Source organism: Scardinius erythrophthalmus (genome assembly GCF_964197995.2).
Source record: "Scardinius erythrophthalmus genome assembly, chromosome: 21".
Taxonomy (NCBI): Eukaryota; Metazoa; Chordata; class Actinopteri; order Cypriniformes; family Leuciscidae; genus Scardinius; species Scardinius erythrophthalmus.
In genome coordinates, this window is record NC_138241.1 from 31,127,736 (window position 1) to 31,147,097 (window position 19,362).

General features: G+C 37.5%; 1 protein-coding gene across 1 annotated transcript; it reads left to right on the forward strand.

The window, feature by feature from the left end:
- Nucleotides 1-809: 809 nt before the first annotated feature.
- Nucleotides 810-15,280, forward strand: prkg2l (protein kinase cGMP-dependent 2, like; the record flags this gene model as incomplete). The annotated part of the gene is made up of 18 exons (XM_081350413.1): nucleotides 810-1,297; nucleotides 2,246-2,412; nucleotides 2,521-2,634; nucleotides 3,368-3,473; nucleotides 3,835-3,898; nucleotides 4,017-4,094; nucleotides 5,899-5,993; nucleotides 6,411-6,479; nucleotides 7,280-7,378; nucleotides 7,473-7,623; nucleotides 7,753-7,892; nucleotides 9,446-9,535; nucleotides 9,721-9,862; nucleotides 10,864-11,027; nucleotides 11,813-11,935; nucleotides 12,851-12,913; nucleotides 14,654-14,720; nucleotides 15,185-15,280. 18 exons carry the CDS (start codon nucleotides 810-812, stop codon nucleotides 15,278-15,280), a joined length of 2,316 nt encoding a protein of 771 aa, XP_081206539.1.
- Between the last annotated feature and the right edge of the window lie 4,082 nt (nucleotides 15,281-19,362).

The following is a 19,362-nucleotide window of genomic DNA, read 5'->3' on the forward strand; positions in this document are numbered from 1 at the left end:
ATTATACATTTAAGTATTAAGTAATATTGAGTAACTACATGTACTTACAATAGGGTTAGGATTAGGGGTAACACTTTATTTTACAGTGTCCTTGTTACATATTTTACATGTACTTACCATAGTAATAACAGTAAATAAGACATAATTACATACAACTAACCCTCAACCAAATCCTAATCCTACCCTAACCCTATAGTAAGTACATGTTGTTAAATAATATTACTCAGTACTTAAATATATAATTACACTGTAACAAAGACACTTTAAAATAAAGTGTAACCAGATTAGGTTAGGTTTGGTTGGGTTAGTTGCATGTAATTATGCACAATTTATAGTTATTACTATAGTAATTATGTAACAATGACACTGTAAAATAAAGTGTTACCCATTTTATTTTGAGGTCAGGTGTCAGTGTTGCAGTGTAATAATGCATTTAAGTACTGTGTAATAACAATTAACCACATGTACTTACTATAGGGTTAGGGTTAAGATTGAGGTTTGGTTTAGGGTTAGCCGCATGTAATTATGCATAATTTATAGTTATTTCTACAGTAACTACATGTAATGTGTAACAAGGGCACTAAAATAAAGTGTTACCAAGTAAAGTGTAACCAGGAAACATAATATAGTATTTATAAATATGTTTCCTTTAAAAAAAATAATTTTATTAAATATCATTTAGAAGCATGAGACTTAAGTACTGTAGATTAAATTGACATGCCCTGTCCAGATAACCAGAAAATCTGTATTTTGTCTTCTGATTGCAGTGGCCAACCAGTGAACACATTTAAAAGCCCAAAGGCCTCTCTATGGTTCCTAGTCACTCTCTGATCATGGGGAACGGTTCGATCAAAGCTCCTCGACTAGAGGAGACCTGCCTGTCCTCCGGTATAAAAGAAGCCCCTGTTTGGGAATCTGTGGAGCCCCTGAAGATGAGGATAACCCATCTGGAGGAAGAGTTGGCACGGAGGGACCAGGAGTTCCGTGCGCAGGAGAAGCGTTTACAGAGCCTTCAAAGGGAACTAGAGGCAAAAGTTTCCCAGATCGATAAGCTCCAGGATGCCATCGGGTATAACAGCCTCGGGCGCTCCCCGCCAGCACCACTGAGGCACAGCCGCAGACTTCTGAGTGTGATCAACCAGGGCTCCACACGCTTTCACAGAGTGGCTGTGGAAGTGCATCGGCGCCTTAAAGCTAAGGAGGGCGTTTCAGCCGAACCTACATCGAGAAACTTCTGTCACGACCACAGGGTCCATCACATCTCCACTGAGAGACCTCACATCCGCAAAGACTCCAGGTGAGTGTGCGGAGACTGACTGCACCACTGGATTGTTTGTTTCATTATGGAGTCACTGGAATACTGACTCCCCTGGAAAGGTGGAGATAGGAGTAAGGTTTAGCCAAGCCTTTGTAGTGTCTCCAACCCCCAAAAGGGCTTGAAAGCCTTGATTTCCATAACACACTCTGAAGGGGATGGAGTGGCTAAAGAGAACACAAACCGTGGGCTATTTGTATGCATGGACAGGAATCATTACTGTTTTAATTAAACACGCTCTTGATGGCAGTCTACAAATCTCCAGCACTAATTCATTCATAAGATCCATTTGAGGTCAGTAGAGAGTTTCAGATGTGATAATGAGAATCAGCCGTAGTATAGTACTGAAGACCAAAAAGCATCTGAATATGACATGTAAAATGTAGACGTATCCCCAAGTCAAGATGTTTCAGTCCTGCAAAAGAAGGAATAAAAAATGTATGTACACTTGAAAAATGGAAGTAAATTTATCCAAGAATTTAAATTCCCCAAATTAAATCTATTTACACATTTATACATAATACATATAATTCCAAACTAAGTATAAAAACTTGCCCATATTTTAGATTTATGTTCTGCATTCCAAGTCACGTGATGACTTTGTGTGAGGAGCAGACCAAAACTGAGTAAGAATTAGTAAGAATAGGAATTGTTCTTATAATAATTAATAAGAATTTCTTAATTTCTCACTGATCATCTTCCCCTCTGCCTCATCATGTAGTTGCGTTCGAAATTAAACATACGCTGCCATATAATATTTAGACATTCTTGCACCAGATTTGAATTTTTACTTAAGTTGACTTCAGTTTAGTCTGTTCCTCACACAGAAGTTGAGAACACTTGAAGTGTAAAGCATGTATCATAGCGCTTTATACAATACAGATTTTTTACAATACAATATACAATACAGCATTGCTTATTTTCCTGTAGCACTAAGAAACTGATCAATGAAGCCATCATGAACAATGACTTTCTGAAGAAGCTGGAGCCTCAGCACACTCGAGAGTTGGTGGACTGCATGTATGAGAAGATCTACCCTGCAGAGCAGCTGGTTATTCAGGAAGGAGAGCCGGGGAACTACCTCTACGTGCTTGCTGGTAAACTCCAGATGTTTTTGTTACCTGCTTTTCATACTTTTCGTATTTTTGAAATCAAAGTATTTCACTGTACTCTTTTTTTTCTCTGATTTGATTATCTGTGTTTAGAGGGTTTATTAGAGGTCATTCAAAATGGAAAGCTTCTGGGTCAGATGCGTCCTGGGACAGCCTTCGGAGAGTTGGCCATTCTCTATAACTGTAAAAGAACAGCCACAGTCAAAGGTGTGTGTGTGTTCCTGTTTTGGTGTATTTTTGTGTTTAATAGTTTACAGCAAGATAAAAAAAAAATATTGTATGAGTAAAATATGATATTTTTTTTACAATAAAAGTCAATGTGGTCTAACATTGTTTAGACCACAAAGTCTATGGACAAAAACAATTGAAGATTTCTTCAAAATATCTTCTTTTGTGCTTTTAACAATCCTTTTAAGAATACTAATAAATCTGGCTAAATGTGAGTGTAGTTCATAATGTTTAAAACATCAAAACATCATATAGATGTGCTCATGTTTTGATCTTTTAGCATATGTGCCTTGTAGACTGTTTGAGTGTATTGCAATGCTGCAGTGATACTGGTTGAAAAGCTGCTGTAGGTAATGATGTTAATAAAAATTGCAATGTCAGTGTAATAATTAAATCCTCATTTATTTATTTTTTCAGTGAAATTGCAATGTCAGTGTAATAATTAAATCCTCATTTATTTATTTTTTCAGTGAAATGATTTTGCTTCCGTTACCTAAAAACTGTTAGGTGCATTTTTTTTAAATAAAACATTTACTTTTTACTTAATACAAGTCCAAAGCATTACATTTGGATGCAGTCTGCAAAAAAATTGGGTTATATCAAACATGACCTTTTTTTCTGTTATTGTTGACCCACTTTTATTGCAAACATTGGATTTGTGTTATAGTTATAGATTTGTGAAGTGGAACTGATGGTGATTGCATTTATTTAGCTGTGACTCAGTCCCACATCTGGGCTCTGGACCGGCAGACGTTCCAGACTATCATGATGAGATCCACTCAGGCCAGACATGAGGAATACTTCAGCTTCCTCCGCAGGTACATTCATGCCACTAACATTTGTGCATATTTATCAGTTGTCAACTTCACACACACTAACAAACACACACTTCTCTGCTTGGCTGCTTCAACACACATTCAGCGCTTATTTAAATGCTTATTGTAGACCTACTACAGTAGTCACAAATGCGTATCAGTGCATCATACATTGATGTAAAAATGTAACTGTTAAAATAATGTTGGTTGGCCAACCCTTTCGATCAACCTTTGCGGTTGAATGTGTTATAATGAAGAATTTCTGTCCTTATTTTTTTGTGCACCTTTTGACATAATTTTTACGGATTCGATTGCATGCTGTTTACCTTTAATTCTGATTAAACATATTGTTACATTTTTTTAGTGTGTCTTTGTTGAAGGATCTACCAGAGGAGAAACTTGCCAAAATAATTGACTGTCTGGAAGTTGTAAGTTTTCAGCATTTTATTGTGTCTATAGCATTGTCATTTGTTGACAATGCATATTTATTTCTGAAATGAAATAAAACCAAATCATGATAAAACCTCATGTTTCAATCTTTTTTAGGATTATTTTGACAAAGGAGAGTACATTATTCGTGAGGGCGAGGAAGGAAACACTTTCTTTATCATTGCTAAAGGAGAGGTATGCATTATTGCATTAAGTATTAATTTATATATAGTCCATTAAATATTATTTTCTTTTTTATTTCAATATTGTAGCATTGTGCAATCTATCTGCCTTGCCAACATGAATATGCCTGTAGGAGTCAGCAGACACACGGCCCATAGAAGCCCCAATGAACTAGTGCTTAAATGGGAGTCTATGGCAGATACCTGTACCATTGATTGTAATGGAGCAAAGATTGATTTTAATTGAAAAAGAGACTGGAGATTAATTATTTTGAGTACAATAAGTCACGATTAAACTCTAAAACATCTCTTCTGGAGCGGGATGGACGACATCCTCGGCTAGATTCTGCTGTTAGAGGTTGAGTACACCTTGTGGCTGCACAGATCCTCCCTCACGTGGGAGTCATCAAGGACAACAACACAATCTTTGACTCTGCGGCACATGTTCCATCGATAGCAGCAATCTTACTGGCCGCTCCATACAGGACTAGTCATCCCAGCCCGGAGTGTCACAGATGGCATGAGAGATCTTCCGCTATGGAACTGAGTTCAACGCCCGAGCCCGCCATGAAGATTGAGCCCGAGCTAACACACGCCACGTAAACGCCACGTCTATGTGTGAGACCTGCCAGCCAACGGGTCTGTCCTGGAGCTAGAGCCAGAAGCCTCCTCCATTCTGAGACTGGAGCCCACTACCAGGTCCCTCCTGGAGCCATGCTGTGGGGTCAGTTCTTTCCTGATCCGGTAGAAGTGTGCTGGCTCATGGAGCAATCTCCCACCCTTGTCCCCACCCCTAGACTTTTCCCAGAGACTTCTCTAGATTATCCTATTCTCTCTGGTCACCTGCCTACTCCATGGTCCCCATCACCATTGCTGGCTCCGTCCAGTACCCAGGACTCACTAGCTCCACTGGTTTCACACAGCTCCTTGGCTCCGCCCCCACCACAGATTCCCACCAACTCCCTGGCTCTGCCTCAGGTCTCCTCTCCATCTGCCAAGGTCTTCAATACAGATCCCCTGGCTTCACCTCAGGCCTCCAGGCCCATGACTCCACCTCGGCCTGTCAGCCCATCGGCTCCACCGGGTTCCTCCTGCCTTCTGGCTCAGCTTTGGTCCTCTCTCTCTCGGGTCTCTCCCTGTTCTGCGCAGCCCCCATTGTTGCCTTGGTCCCTTAAGCCGTCTTCCAGCCCTGCGATCGGGTCCGTCAGCCCTTCAGTTATGCTGGGGTATGCCCAAGGCTCTGTCCATGAAACCCAGCACAGCTCTGCCTTGACTCCCCCCTCCGTCAACTCCGCCATGGTGTTCCCTTCGATCAGCTCCTCCTGTTTCCTGTCCTTCGCCCATCCCTCGTCTTCCTCCTTAACCCTCTCCCTGAGTTCTGTCAACCTTCTGTCAGGGTTCTGTGTAGTTTTATTGTGTTTCTTTTCATGTGTCTTGGTTTCTTCTATATAATTTTTAGCGTTTTTCATGACCTCAATTACTCCCTGTTTGTTTATATAGTTACTCATTATTGTCAACTGTGTCTCGTTTATTTAAACCGCTGGTTCAGTTCAGTTCTTTGCTGGTTCACATCTAATGTTAAGGTTGGTAGTGGTATTGTCCTTTGTGTATTCAACTGTGGATAATGTACGTATTTCTTAAAAGTATCTTTAATTGATAGTCTGCATCATGCATCTTCTGAATATCACTGCGTATGTGACAGTAAGGAGATTTCAGATGCAGGACAGAAATTCCAATTGCGATGGTGGTGAATTTTGTTAGTCATACACTCAAGAAGTAAAATGTACAGTAAGATGTTTTTGTGTGTTCTTTTCCAGGTGTCTGTAACACAGACTACAGAGGGCTTTTCAGAACCACAGGAGATTAAGACTCTTGGAGTGGGTGATTACTTTGGGGAAAAGGCTCTCATAAGGTTTGGAGAGGGTATAATTTTGAAGTGTTTTTAACAATATTGAACACAACCAACAATGACTCCTTTGTGACTGTGGACTTCCTGTAGGCCAGGAAAAAGACTTATTACATATCTCTACAATGTCCACAGATTGTTCGCTAAGAGCTGTAAGAAACAGAGATTCTGTAGGAGTGGATGTGGGAGGTGGAATGTCAGTCATCTGAAAAGATGTTCATTCTCAATGTACCATTGTTGAAGAGCACACTCAGTACTGAAACAACCACAGAGATGCTCACATAGGCTACTTAGACACAAGAGAGCGTATATATATATATATATATATATATATATATATATATATATACATACATACATACATACATACATATCTCCAAACTGGCACAACATCATTACATATGTCTTATAATTCCATTTCAGTGAGGATGTCCGCTCGGCTAATATCATTGCAAAGGAAAATGACACACAGTGTTTGGTGGTGGATAGAGAGTAAGTGATGATTCTTCCACACTAACAAGTAGGGTTGTCACCATATCATAATTTGACTATCACAAATATCGTAAGTTGTTAATACCAATTTTGATACCACAGAGAAAAAAAAAAAAAACGAATATGTTATTAAACATCCTGTGTTATTTTAAAAAATCTAATATTAATACCGTGTTATGTAGCCTTCAGGTATTTCTTAATTAGGTATATCTTGTTTCAGATTTTTCAAATAATTATCAAAGAAAACAAAAGAAACATAACAAATAAATCAATAGAAGAGAGATACAAATTAAGTGAAAAATACAAATCAAATGTAATCAAATTAAAAATAATAAATATATTATAATAAAATGATAATAATAAAATTATCAAAATAAAAAAGATGAAATTGTCATTGTTATTACTCTTTTGGATACATGTCACTAATAAATTGGTGGTTGTCTGGCATCATGTTATAACTTTAAAATTATAATTTTATAGCTTTTTGCAGCTTTTAAATTAGTCTTAATTATTAAGAATCACTGATCAACCTTTTTATTTTAATATAGACTACTGCTACATCCCTAATAACAACATACAATGAAAATAAATGGGTATAGGATTTACTTTGAAACAATTTCCCCTTAGGAATTGAAAGTAAATTTTACAAATAATTACAAAGACAAAAACAAATCAAAACACAAAACATTGAATTAAACTGTAATCTTTGTTTTATTTACATCTTTGAAAAATACATTTTTACAGCATATTCTACCTATGACTAAAACAGTTACTATCACTGTCTCCGGATTTTTAAACAGTAACTTCAATCAGATGGTGGGAACCTACGAGGAACTGCAAGCCTATCTGAGGGAGTATGTGGAGCAGCTTTCTCTGAGTGATGAGATGAGGAATGCCATGTAAGAACACACCTAATGGAAACAGACACAGCTAACTACTGTAGGCCTACTCTATTCCTGTATGTGACAGTCACAATCATTTCCCCACATGCAGGCCTCAGTCGCCTCTTTACGAACGCTCTCCAGAGGCAGCAGAGTTCAGGAGGCTGAAGGAGAAGGCTGCTGGTTTGTCCAGTTACTCATTCATGAAAGAACTTCAAGTAGTGGCCACACTAGGGATGGGAGGCTTTGGACGAGTGGAGCTGGTTAGATTTAATTTATACAGCATACATATCACTCTGATGCATGAATATATCTAGTAAAAAGTTTTGCACCAATGGCATGTAAAAAAAAAAGTGTTTTATATTGTTTATTGCATGCATTTTGTGTCTTAGGTCAAGCTTAAAGATTCAGAAGATACTGCGTTTGCTTTAAAGTGTATTAAGAAAAAGCACATTGTGGACACCAGGCAGCAGGAGCACATCTATTCAGAAAAGGACATCCTCCAACAGACCCGCTCTAACTTTATTGTCAGGTCAGTCTAATGAGCATATCTTTCCTGCCGCATACTGACATATTGTTATTGGAGAAGTGTAAACACACAGGAATAATAGTACAATTTATATTCATATAATCCTCAACAGTGATGAAGGTATCTGTAAACAGATTGGGCTCAAGAACAAGACTTAAGTTCCCCCTGAAGGCCACTAAATTAATTAATTAGTTAAATCAATATAATGGACTGAATGAATGGCTTGCTGCTAGACCGCAAGACCGGTGGGAGAAACGTAGGTAAACAGACTGTTGTTTGCTGTTTGTTAATTAAGGTCTGATGGATGAACTTGCCCTTCGATTAGACTTGCTTATTAGATAATGTTGTGTCAATTATGATAAGACTTTCCGGTGTTTTGGAAGCTGGCAACTTTGATATTTACTTATGTCACTGTCACTAGGGCTACAGACACTATTTATGGATATCATAGCTGTACATAGAAAATGGCCAAATATAAAATGACATGATGCTAATTTTTTTTTGTCTGGATTTACTCAAAAATACATAAAACATGTAGTTCATCATACATACAATGGCATAAACACACTATGAACAAATAGAATTTCTGAATAATTTTTTTTTAGATATATATATATATATTTTATATATAAATTCTAAAGTGTCTAATTAAAAGGATGATTTTCTTTTTTAAATAAAACCTTATTAAGTAGTTTGGCATTATAATTTATTAATATTTATTGATTACTATTGATTTCATATTATTGACTATTATTCCTAAAAGCAATTAAGCAGTATTTTTCAAGTTGTATAATATATATATATATATATATATATATATATATATATATATATATATATATATATATATATATATATATATATATATATATACAGTATATATATATATATATATATATTTAATTGTTTGCCAAATTTGACGTTTTACCACATGACATTTTTAGAGCCATTAAAATAAACTCGTTGAAAATGCTATAAAAGCTTTCAACATGTCAACTAGTACATTTCTACAAACTTGGCACATGTGTTTTAAACCAAAAGATTTGTCCTTTTCTTCATCTTTTTTTCACAAGATTGGTACTGCTGAGTGTGCTTAATGCATCAAATCTGCATTCAATCTAACTAAAATCTAAACATTAAACCTGAAATTTGTCGTTTAGCAGACACTTTTATCCAAAGCGACTGGAGGCCACAGTGGTCTCAGAGCTCAGTAACCTGCTCCATTCCTTCAAACAATGTAATGACAGAGTCATACTGACACACTAGTCATTTGTCTTATATCTGTCACAGTGGTGTCAGTGCCATTGTGCTTTTCATCTGTGTCAAAAAAGGGGCTTCTACTTTGCATGTTTCTAGGAAACTCCTCTGGGAATTTCAAACCATGCTTATATTCCTGTCTAAGTGTGTGCTCTAGCTCATTTTATTGCCTCTCTGGCATTTGTAGACGAAAAGCTAGCACAGCTTTACATGCAAGTCTAGTTCTCTATGAAAGCTAGCTGTAAGAAATGCTAAAGAGACACTAATCGAGTGTGTCAGGCTGCCCTTGTGTGTTTCAGGTTGTTCCGGACATTCCGGGATGATAAGTGTGTTTACATGCTGCTTGAGGTTTGCTTGGGAGGAGAGCTGTGGAGTGTGCTAAGGGACATGTGAGTGTAGGTTGTTTTGACACTGTGCATATTGCACATCACAGCCCACCATCTTTGATAAACATTTATTTTGATCGCATACACGGTTATTACTGACTTATCGCTAATTGATTCATAGCTGCTAATAGATGTAGAATACGTAAGTCTCTTAATTTAGGACGTCATGATGTTTTGATTTCATTTAGGAGTTGCTTTGACGAGCACACTGCCCGTTTCTGTACTGGATGTGTGCTGGAAGCTTTTGATTACCTGCACAGCAGAGGCATCGTGTACCGAGACCTGAAGCCAGAGAATCTTCTTCTGGACGGGGAAGGCTATGTCAAAATGGTAATTTTACATACATCACTAAAAACCATGGTGAAAGGTCCAAAAGTCTGAGGCCACATTAAAAAATGTTTTAATGTGGTAATAAAAATTTAAGCAAAAAATAATAATATTTATGTAACATGAATAAGAATTATTTCAGATTTTTTACAATTGCAAGGCCCCGAAGACAGTGATGGTCTTATTATTGGAATATACGAGGGTCCGTGGCTCTACCGTTGGAGAAAGCATAACGGCTAACTTGGATCACGTGTGCCTTGATAACCAATCACATTGCAGCATTGACGTCATTGAATTTCGTTCAGAGTTGTGCTTCAGTCAGTCACTGTTTGCGGATACCATAACAATATATGAGAAGTGTGTAAACTGAATCATACCTGTCGCGCAAAAGAGGTCTGTGACCTCTTATAAAACAGCTTTTTTTTCAGTGTGACTGTCTAAAAATGGATTAATCCAAAACGGACGTTTAAGAGCAAGCATGTTGAAGATTAGCCGAAGGGCTGTCGATTCATAAAATAATCCGTTTTCCCACAAAAGCCGTTTATTCAGCGTGGTGAAGCCTCTCCTCCATTGACATCCTTTTTTTTTTTTTTTCGGCCTCTGCGTACCACAGTGTTTTTTTTTTTTTGCTAACCTTGCAGGCTTGCCTATAAATTGCTTTACCGCTGCTCTTAACTAATTTGTAATCTTACCGTCTGTGACAGTACAGAAGGTAAGATGTTTTAACTTCTATTGAAAAACAAGATGCTCTTTGGATCATTCTCAAATAATTCTGGAGAACATTATCATCAGGTTTTACATAACAAAAAAAAATGATTTTATATTTTCAATTAAACTTTTCACGCAGATATGATCATATAATTTGTGATTATTTGTAATACAATAATTTTCCCTAGTGGTCTCAGACTTTTTTACCTCACTCTGTATGGGAGTCTGGAATATGTAGCAATGTCTCAGACTTACACTGAGCATGCTTATTATCTACGCTGTTTTTTTTTTTTCAGACTGATTTTGGCTTTGCTAAAAAGATCGGACTAGGTAAGAAGACTTGGACGTTCTGTGGCACTCCTGAGTATGTGGCTCCTGAGGTCATCATGAATAAGGGTCATGACTTTGGAGCTGACTGCTGGTCCATGGGCATCCTTATCTTTGAGCTCCTAATGGGCAGGTAATCATGTGTGTTTCATATCATGTGTTTCATCCACCAAATGCTTCCACAGGACTGAGTTTGTAGGCTGACTTCCCAAAAATGGAAATATTGAAAAAAATGGAAACTTTTAAAGCTACTTCTGGTTCAACCAATACTGCGACGGGCAAACAATGGAAAGTGTTTGGTAGAAATAATCAGTTTCGCAATTCCATTTGGTGCCACTAGTGGCGCAGAAAATTGCACATTTCACCTTTAAAGAGCACAGATTTCCCAGACCTTCAGAGAATCGGTTCTGTAGCTAAATTGGCACGGCCTTCCCTGTGCCTCTGCCAATACCCTCTGCACCATGTTCAACATTCGTTTTATAAAGGGCAGGGCTCTCTTGACCAGAGCAAATGGTCCTCTACAGTGAAATTAGCCGGCATGGCTTTCACTGTGTACTCTATTGCCTCAGGCTTCAGTCAGCATCACCATGACAACAGAGTATTGGGGATGGGACTATGTAATATATGCAGTTGCAGTGTGATTAACCAGCTGGATGAAATTTTTATGATGTAATGCCACATGAAGTTTACATCTTATCAAAGCTTACTGATGCATACTGTTAGCTGAGCTCTTGTGCACAGTTGCGTTATGCATTTTTGTGACATTAATCATGTATTGTTTAACTCAAATTCACAAAGTGAAATACATTTTAGGCATTGTCTGCCTTATGGTTTAATTTGAGCAGTTTAAGTGGCTTAAATTATGATAAATGACCTTTGATTGTGTTTGAAATATAACATCTCCCACACGACTGTCAGCCCTCCATTCACAGGCTCTGATCCGATCAGGATCTACACTATGGTTCTTCATGGGATAGAGAAGGTGGACATTCCCAAGAGGATCAGCAAGCGTCCAGAGGATCTCATACGGAGACTTTGCAAGTATGTTTCTCTCATTCTGACACTTTTTTCAAACTCATCTCAAATACGCAGCAGATCACTGACCAGAAGTTTTGTAAACACATAATAGCACATTACTGTGCATTTCCTTTGAAACGTGTTGTCGTGTATTTAAATATATTTGTAATGATTGCAAGATTACATTTAATATTATATTAACTTTAAATGTAATATCAAATATTATAATGAAGTACTTTACATGTGCTTTTGTATGTTAGTCAACACATCAAAATAAGGGTACTTTTTTAAAGCACAAGTTATTATAAAGTTATTATTTAAAATGTAAAGTAAAACATTTAATATATGCCATTTTTTGTATTTAAGTGTGTTAAGAAGAATCATAAAATAGCACATTTAAGTGGCTAGTTATCTACAAGTTCAGTTTCTTAAAATATACTTTTAAGATTTGAACTACACTACAAGTGCACATTCAGGACACTAGGCACACATCTTTTTCATGCGAGTATTTATAAGCCACATCCCTCTTTGTCCACCAATTTGAATGAATTCTTTCTGAGCTTATCGCACTAGATTGCTAACTTGAAACATGTGCGGTGCTGCCATAGAATTTGGCATAACATAGTCTTCTTGACTGGAGTGTGCTATTGATGCCTTTATATGCTGCCTATGTAGGGAGCTTACTAGATTTTGGAACAGAGCCTCTGTCATTATATGCTTCAGACATGCTTTCACTTCATCATCTGTGCAGATTGTAATCAAGAATAAAATAGGATTTTCATGCGAAAAACTTGGTGAAATAAGATTCTGCATGTGTCAGTATCAATGTGTCCCTGTCAATGTATGTTATATACAGTATATTTATTGTTGTGAATTTTTCTCTTGCTTGGCCTGTATGAGAACAGTCAGAAACTCACTCATCTTCCTCACTGTCTCCAGACTCAATCCAGCTGAACGGCTTGGGAATAAAAAGAATGGCATCACTGACATCAAGAAACACAAGTAGGTCAATTCACAAGTTCGCTTGATCATATAATCATGTGACAAATATAGTTAAACAGGTTAGGTGTGCTCTCCTTGGTTAAAGGACACTACAAGTGAAGATTAAATACAATTAAGTGTACTTTAAGTTACTTTTTTATTACTATTTATTACTTAAATGTTTTATAATATTGATTTCATTAGGTTTAGTGTCAGAACTCCGTCTCTGTAGCCAATGTTATGAATCCACCAATCCTGCCCATACATTTTTGTTAATATTAACTTTATTTGTCTCACTGTACACTGCAGGCCTCACACTCTCATATTCTCATGTAAGTGTTTCATTTTTCAGCATTAAAGAACATTAGACACACCCGGGAGTAGACTGAACCACTGATCCATGTGTCTGATCACGGGTTGTGCATTGTTGAGTCTGTTTTGCTGCTGGTCTGTTCGCTCTTTTGTATGTCACAGCACAATGGGTAGCTGAGCTAGCCTGCCAAATTAGCCTCAATGCATTCACAGGGGGAGCAATTAGTGACCAAAATGAGACGCACAGCTGTTGTCATCTTCCACAGAGCAGTGAAGCCGCAGACAGCAAGGTGAAGCGCTGGGCCCATCCTTTAACAGTCACACAAGTGATAGAGCCTAAAATGCATGTGCACTGATGATGCTCACTGGACCAATAACAATCAACTGGGACTCACCACACTTATTATGTTACTAACTCTGTGTGTTTGTACGGAAAAACTGTTGTTTTTATATTCATTATGCTTGAGTATTCTTATCACACAGGGGTGATTCAGGTAACATACACACAAAGAGCTCAACATCATTTCTATTATGTCACTAAATTATGTTCAGAGCATTATGCAAATGAAGGCGCATGCTCTTGATACAGGCATGAATATGCATGTGCAGGTATTGGTAACAATGTGTCGTCAGACGAGTGAGATCTGAGATATAAAACCGTTCAAAAGTCAGATCATTTTTACAAATAAAAACCCTGCAAGGACACGTTAAATTGGTCAAAAGTGAAGACATTTATAATGTCTTAATACTGTTTTCAACATTGATAATAAGAAATGTTTATTGAGCAGCAGATCAGCATAGAATGATCATGTGAGCTGAAAATTCAGCTTTGCCATCACAGGACTAAATAGCACTTTAAAATATAGTAAAATACTGATGTATTTACAGTATCTGTATTTTTAATCAAATTAATTCAGTCTTGGTGAGCTTCTTTCAAAAACATTAAAAAATCTTACCGACCCCAAACTTTTGAATGCTAGTGTATCTTCAGAATTTTATAGTCATATTATGAGGAATCAAAATGTTTGTCTATGAAAATATACAGTAACTTTCAGAACTCAAAACATCCTTCCCAGTCCAAAAGAGACCATTAAACTGCAAACATGCAAAGAGGTTGTTATGGGGCAGTTTAAAACTAGAACGTGTGAAGAGAGCACTTACGAATGCATCTTAAAGGAACCATAGCAAAAATAAAAGTGCACATGGCCTGTTAAATTCTAAAGGTCAGTGAGAGTGTGGAAATGGGCATCAAAATTAAATTAATTTTGGAGCAGTAAAACATTTTCTAACAATAATAGTGGACCACAGGGGAAATAAAAATAAAAATGTACAATATGTTCCCTTGAAACATTTTCTCACTACAGGGAAAGTGACAGATGAGGCTGAAGATGTGTGCAGATGCTGTTACTGTACTGTGGAGGTTTAGTTTGTTCCATTGTTTTCTCACAGGTGGTTTCAAGGCTTCAACTGGGAGGGACTCAGACGGCGGAAGCTGATGTCTCCTCTGAGGAGAGAGGTGAAGCGTTGCTCCAACAGATTTTAGGCTGTATCCCAAATCGCATACTCTCTTGAGTAGGTGCTTATTTTGAATAAGTAATTACTTTGCCAACTCTAAAAAGTAAGTTATATACAGTATGAATGCGTGTAGTATGAATGTAATCCGGACATACTGTATTCGTCATTATCATGTCAGTTGTGTCGCTTCCCTGACATTCATAAATCCTCTCCCATGGCCTCGTGGGATAGTAAAGTGTCCATTGACTGCGCACTTCAGAATCTTGCCGGAAATAGTAGGTCATCCAGGCACTTTTTGCCTACTATTTTATAAGTACTGAGAATTCAGGCACACTACTTCTGTCACAATTTTATTACCTCCTACTGTATATAGTAGGGAAATTTGCAATTTAGGATGCAGCCAATGCTTTTACATATGTCTTGAGAAATGAAAGCCAGTTATCCTAAACTTGTGGTATTTTCCAGCTAAAAGGACCTCTGGATCACAGCCATTTCGACATGTTTCCCCCTGAGCTTGAAGAGCCTCCAGATGAATTCTCTGGCTGGGATAAAGACTTCTGAAAACAAGCTGTTTCTATGAGCCTGTTCTGCAGAGCATCGCTGTGCTCTCAACTAACTATTTTCAGACCACTTCACTGACCAGTTTGCCTTTATAAGTGAGCAAAGGCTTAAAGACGATCTAATATAAAGTGATGGTGGACCGTGTCTGGACTGGAGAAGTCTCAGTATTACCTCAATGTGCTTTATGGAGCATTCTGCAACCTACTGACTTGTTCAGGTGGACAAGAATCTTGTTAAATCTCATTTTACAAAATGAAAGGTTATTGCAGTGATATCTCATTATATAGATAAATCACTGATGCCTTAAATCTGTCTATTTGTGACATTTAAACTTCATTTTTTAAGACCTAATATGTCATTTATACATTTTGATGGAAACGTCCTTTCCTTTATAATACTAACAATATTTTATGTACAGATGTAAATCATTTATTTTCTGTTGTACTTATTGTGGTTTGTCTAAATTAGTGTATTTTATTCTTTGGATCAGAGTCTAGATATTTCACTAATGAGAAAAACAACACTGTCATCTACTGGTAAAAATCTGCAAGCACAAGCAAGAGAGACTTCACCAATGTGTTTCTAAGTAGCACTCAAAGTAATAAGTGTTCATAAAGGTTGTGCAGATGGATCACTTAAGATGTAGTACACACACGATTTTGTGAATTTTATGCTGGTCTTCCACATGCAGGTGCTCAGACCTGCGCAGTGTCATGTGCTTTTAGAGAAGCTTCATTTTTTTTCTAACATAAGAGAGACTGGTAGGTTAACATAATAGTTGGAAATTTCTTCATTCCGTGAATCACAAATAAATCTTACCAAGTCAAATATCATCGCAAAATAAAAATAAACGAATTTAAAAAAATTAATTAAGCACATTTTCCCACCAAATTAGATTATTATAATGCATCCACGTAACCTAATGGTTCCCTTTTGTCTAATTATTAAAAGATAAAAGCAAAACAAATAAGCACTACACTTGCTACTTAATGGCTCTAAATAAATACAATACAATATGCCAGGGGTCACCAACTGGCGGACCCCGGTCCGAATCCGGACCGCAAAATGCGTCCATACGGACCGCGAAGCCTTTTGACATAATGAAATAAATAAATGCCGCTATTTTCTAATAAAAACACATTTATATCAGGCACATCAAAGTCAGCTCAGTAGAGCCGTTTGGGTCCAACAGCGCAACGGGTTGCTATGGTTGCCATAGATGGTTGCTACTACAGTTACTATGCTCACTGTTGCTACGTTCAGACGCGCAGTCATTGCGTGCAATGAAGAGAGCAGAGAGCGCGCAGACAGATGAAACTTTCAGCGAGTGAAAAACGCAGAGAGATAAAACTTTCAGTGAGTGAAAAACAATGGCATTTTCAAAAATTAGTAAAGTTGACGCTGAAAACCGAGTTTTCCGGTGGGAAAATACGCATTTATTCTTCCTGCATCGAGCTGTAACTGTTACAAGGCCTGTGTGTCTCATTTGCTCCGAGTCTGTCGCGGTTGTTCAAAGTGGAAACATTAAATGTCATTACGAAGCTAAACATAGACACTTATTAGAATAAACTTATCTTCAGCAGTCCGAGGTAAGGGCGCAGAAAATAAATGAGCTCAAAGCCCAGTATGAGCGATCTACACGGGTCGTCCTCTCTCACTCATTCGCCGCCCAACATCGAGCATATGAGTGTTCACTGAGAATACAGTGAATTTTAAACAATTTTATTTAAATTTCATAAGAGGTTATTTACATTTTTATGGACTGTACAAAATAAGAGATAAAGGGTTTCTTGCACTTTTTAATTTTTCCAACACTGGTGGCACTATTTTTTGCATATGTGTTTCTGAATGATATTGCTGATTATCAACATTAGATACATTGATTTAGTTAAGTAGAGACAATACAAGGAGGTTTGCGTTGATTGTGATTGTTAATCTCAGTTCAGCCGAAAAAAGCACTTTAGTTTTCCTTTTAAGTTGTTAATGTTAAAATTAATGTATGTTTAGTGCACATTTAGAGATGAAGGCATTTTGCACAGTTTCCTTAAAGGTCCCATGACATGCTACTTTTTGTAGGCTTTAATATAGGCCTTAGTGGTCCCTAGTACTGTATCTGAAATCTCTTTCCAAAAATTCAGCCTCGGTGCAGAATTATAGCCACTATAAGCCAGTCCCAGAATGAGCTTCCTTCAGACGGGCCGTTTCGGTGTCTGTAGCTTTAAATGTTAATGAGGAGGAGAAAGGCGGCGTGAAGAGGAGAAAGGCGGCGTAAGGTGGAGGGTGGGTGTGGCCTTGACCATCTGCGGCAACGGTAGACCATGCATGTTTACATTGGATATATTGCAATGGCACGGAGACACGCAGTCGTTCAAGCATTTCAGTTTGACCCAGAATCTGATCCAGATGGAGAAGCAACGGATGAAGAAGTTGCAACTCAGCGGCTCCAGCAGGACGTTTCCGAATGGTTAGTTTATAATATTATGTCTGGATACGGTACTTTATTCGGATGGTTTAGTTATTATCATGTAGCTAACGCTAACCTACTGTTGCCTTTTCACGAGAGATCTGTAACGTCTGTATTTATCTTTTATTATTATTACAATTACATCAAGCTCTGCGATCTTGAAATGCGGATATCGCGCACGCCGTATAACCAACAGGAAAACGGTTATCCAAATAACAAAGAAGTGTACAACACTCGTGTTACAGTGTGTGTATTCACACACATACTTGATGCTATCTACCTTTACATTAGCGCAAGTAACTGCATAGCTAATGTTAAAGCCACATTCTACGTGTAACAAGCTAGGTAACCATAAACAGTAAAGCAACAACTTGTATCATTAGTTGACTTACTTGTCCGAGTTGTGTAACGTTAGCTGAGCCAAAGAGAGTTGGTACTGATCCAGACTTTAGTTTCAGACGTTCAGCAAGCCCAGCTCGGTATTAACCCTTCGGTGTTCATTTGTACATCCAATTATTGAGCAATTATTATGCTTCGCTCGCTCAAAAGCCATTATATCTCTCGTGGACAAACTAAAATCGCGTGCGCGCGTTCCTACTTCCCAGGGTGCGATTTGTGAAAAAAACAGAGGGGGGGATGTTTTGAAACATTTTTATTCATAAAAATAAAACATGAGAACATGAACTTCATTCACTGCATTTGCTGCTCTGGACCCTTTTCATTGTTCCCAGCTAGCTAGCTAGAGTTTTCGCGCTGAAAAATTACATAAATATTTGTAGGCTACTTGGTGACATTCTGAAAAGCACATGGATCAAAGCTAATGGACAGAATCAGATAAATCAGAGCTTAGATTCTCTGCCCGAGCCGAACTTGACCCGACCCGGGCCGGGCCCTTGATCCAGCACTTGTGTTACAAAATGCAACACGTCACTTGTCATGTTCAGCGTCTCCTCCACTCGCTCGCATCACACCGGGCCCGGGATAATAAACTTTAAAAATATTTATTTTGTTTAAAAAATATTCTATATTCTAAAACCTTGTTAAATTAGAGTTGTAGCCTACTAGGCCTACTCCTCCTAGGCCATCCAAAGTTCATCCAAAGTTCATTCATGTTCATTTTCGTGTTCTTCCTTGTTCACGTTTTTTTTTTTTTTTTTTTTTTTTTTTTTTTTTTTACGTTTCTTCATTCGGATCCATTTGCGATCCATTTCATTCTGAATAAACAAACAAGGCAGTTTACATGATTTGTCCTTGTTGCATTATTAATTAAGATAATAATTAATAAATGCACGCACAATTATCCGTGAACTTGATAAATGTTGCAGATATGTTTTACTATGCACAAACAAATGCCTTTCAACTTATGTGTGCAAAATTCAGAAGCAGTAAATGAATGTGCAGAAATTTGTACAGAGATTCTGTAGGCCTACTATGTGTTATAGCCATTAAATAATAAATTTAATAAATAAATAAATAGGCCTAAATAAATTTAGTTTCATATTTGTTAAAATATTATAATGTTGTTGTTTTTTTTTATCTATGTTGATTATGAAAAGTGAACAGCACGAAGATAGGATTTGCAGTAGGCTATATCGGGAGACTTGGAGTGGGTCAGACA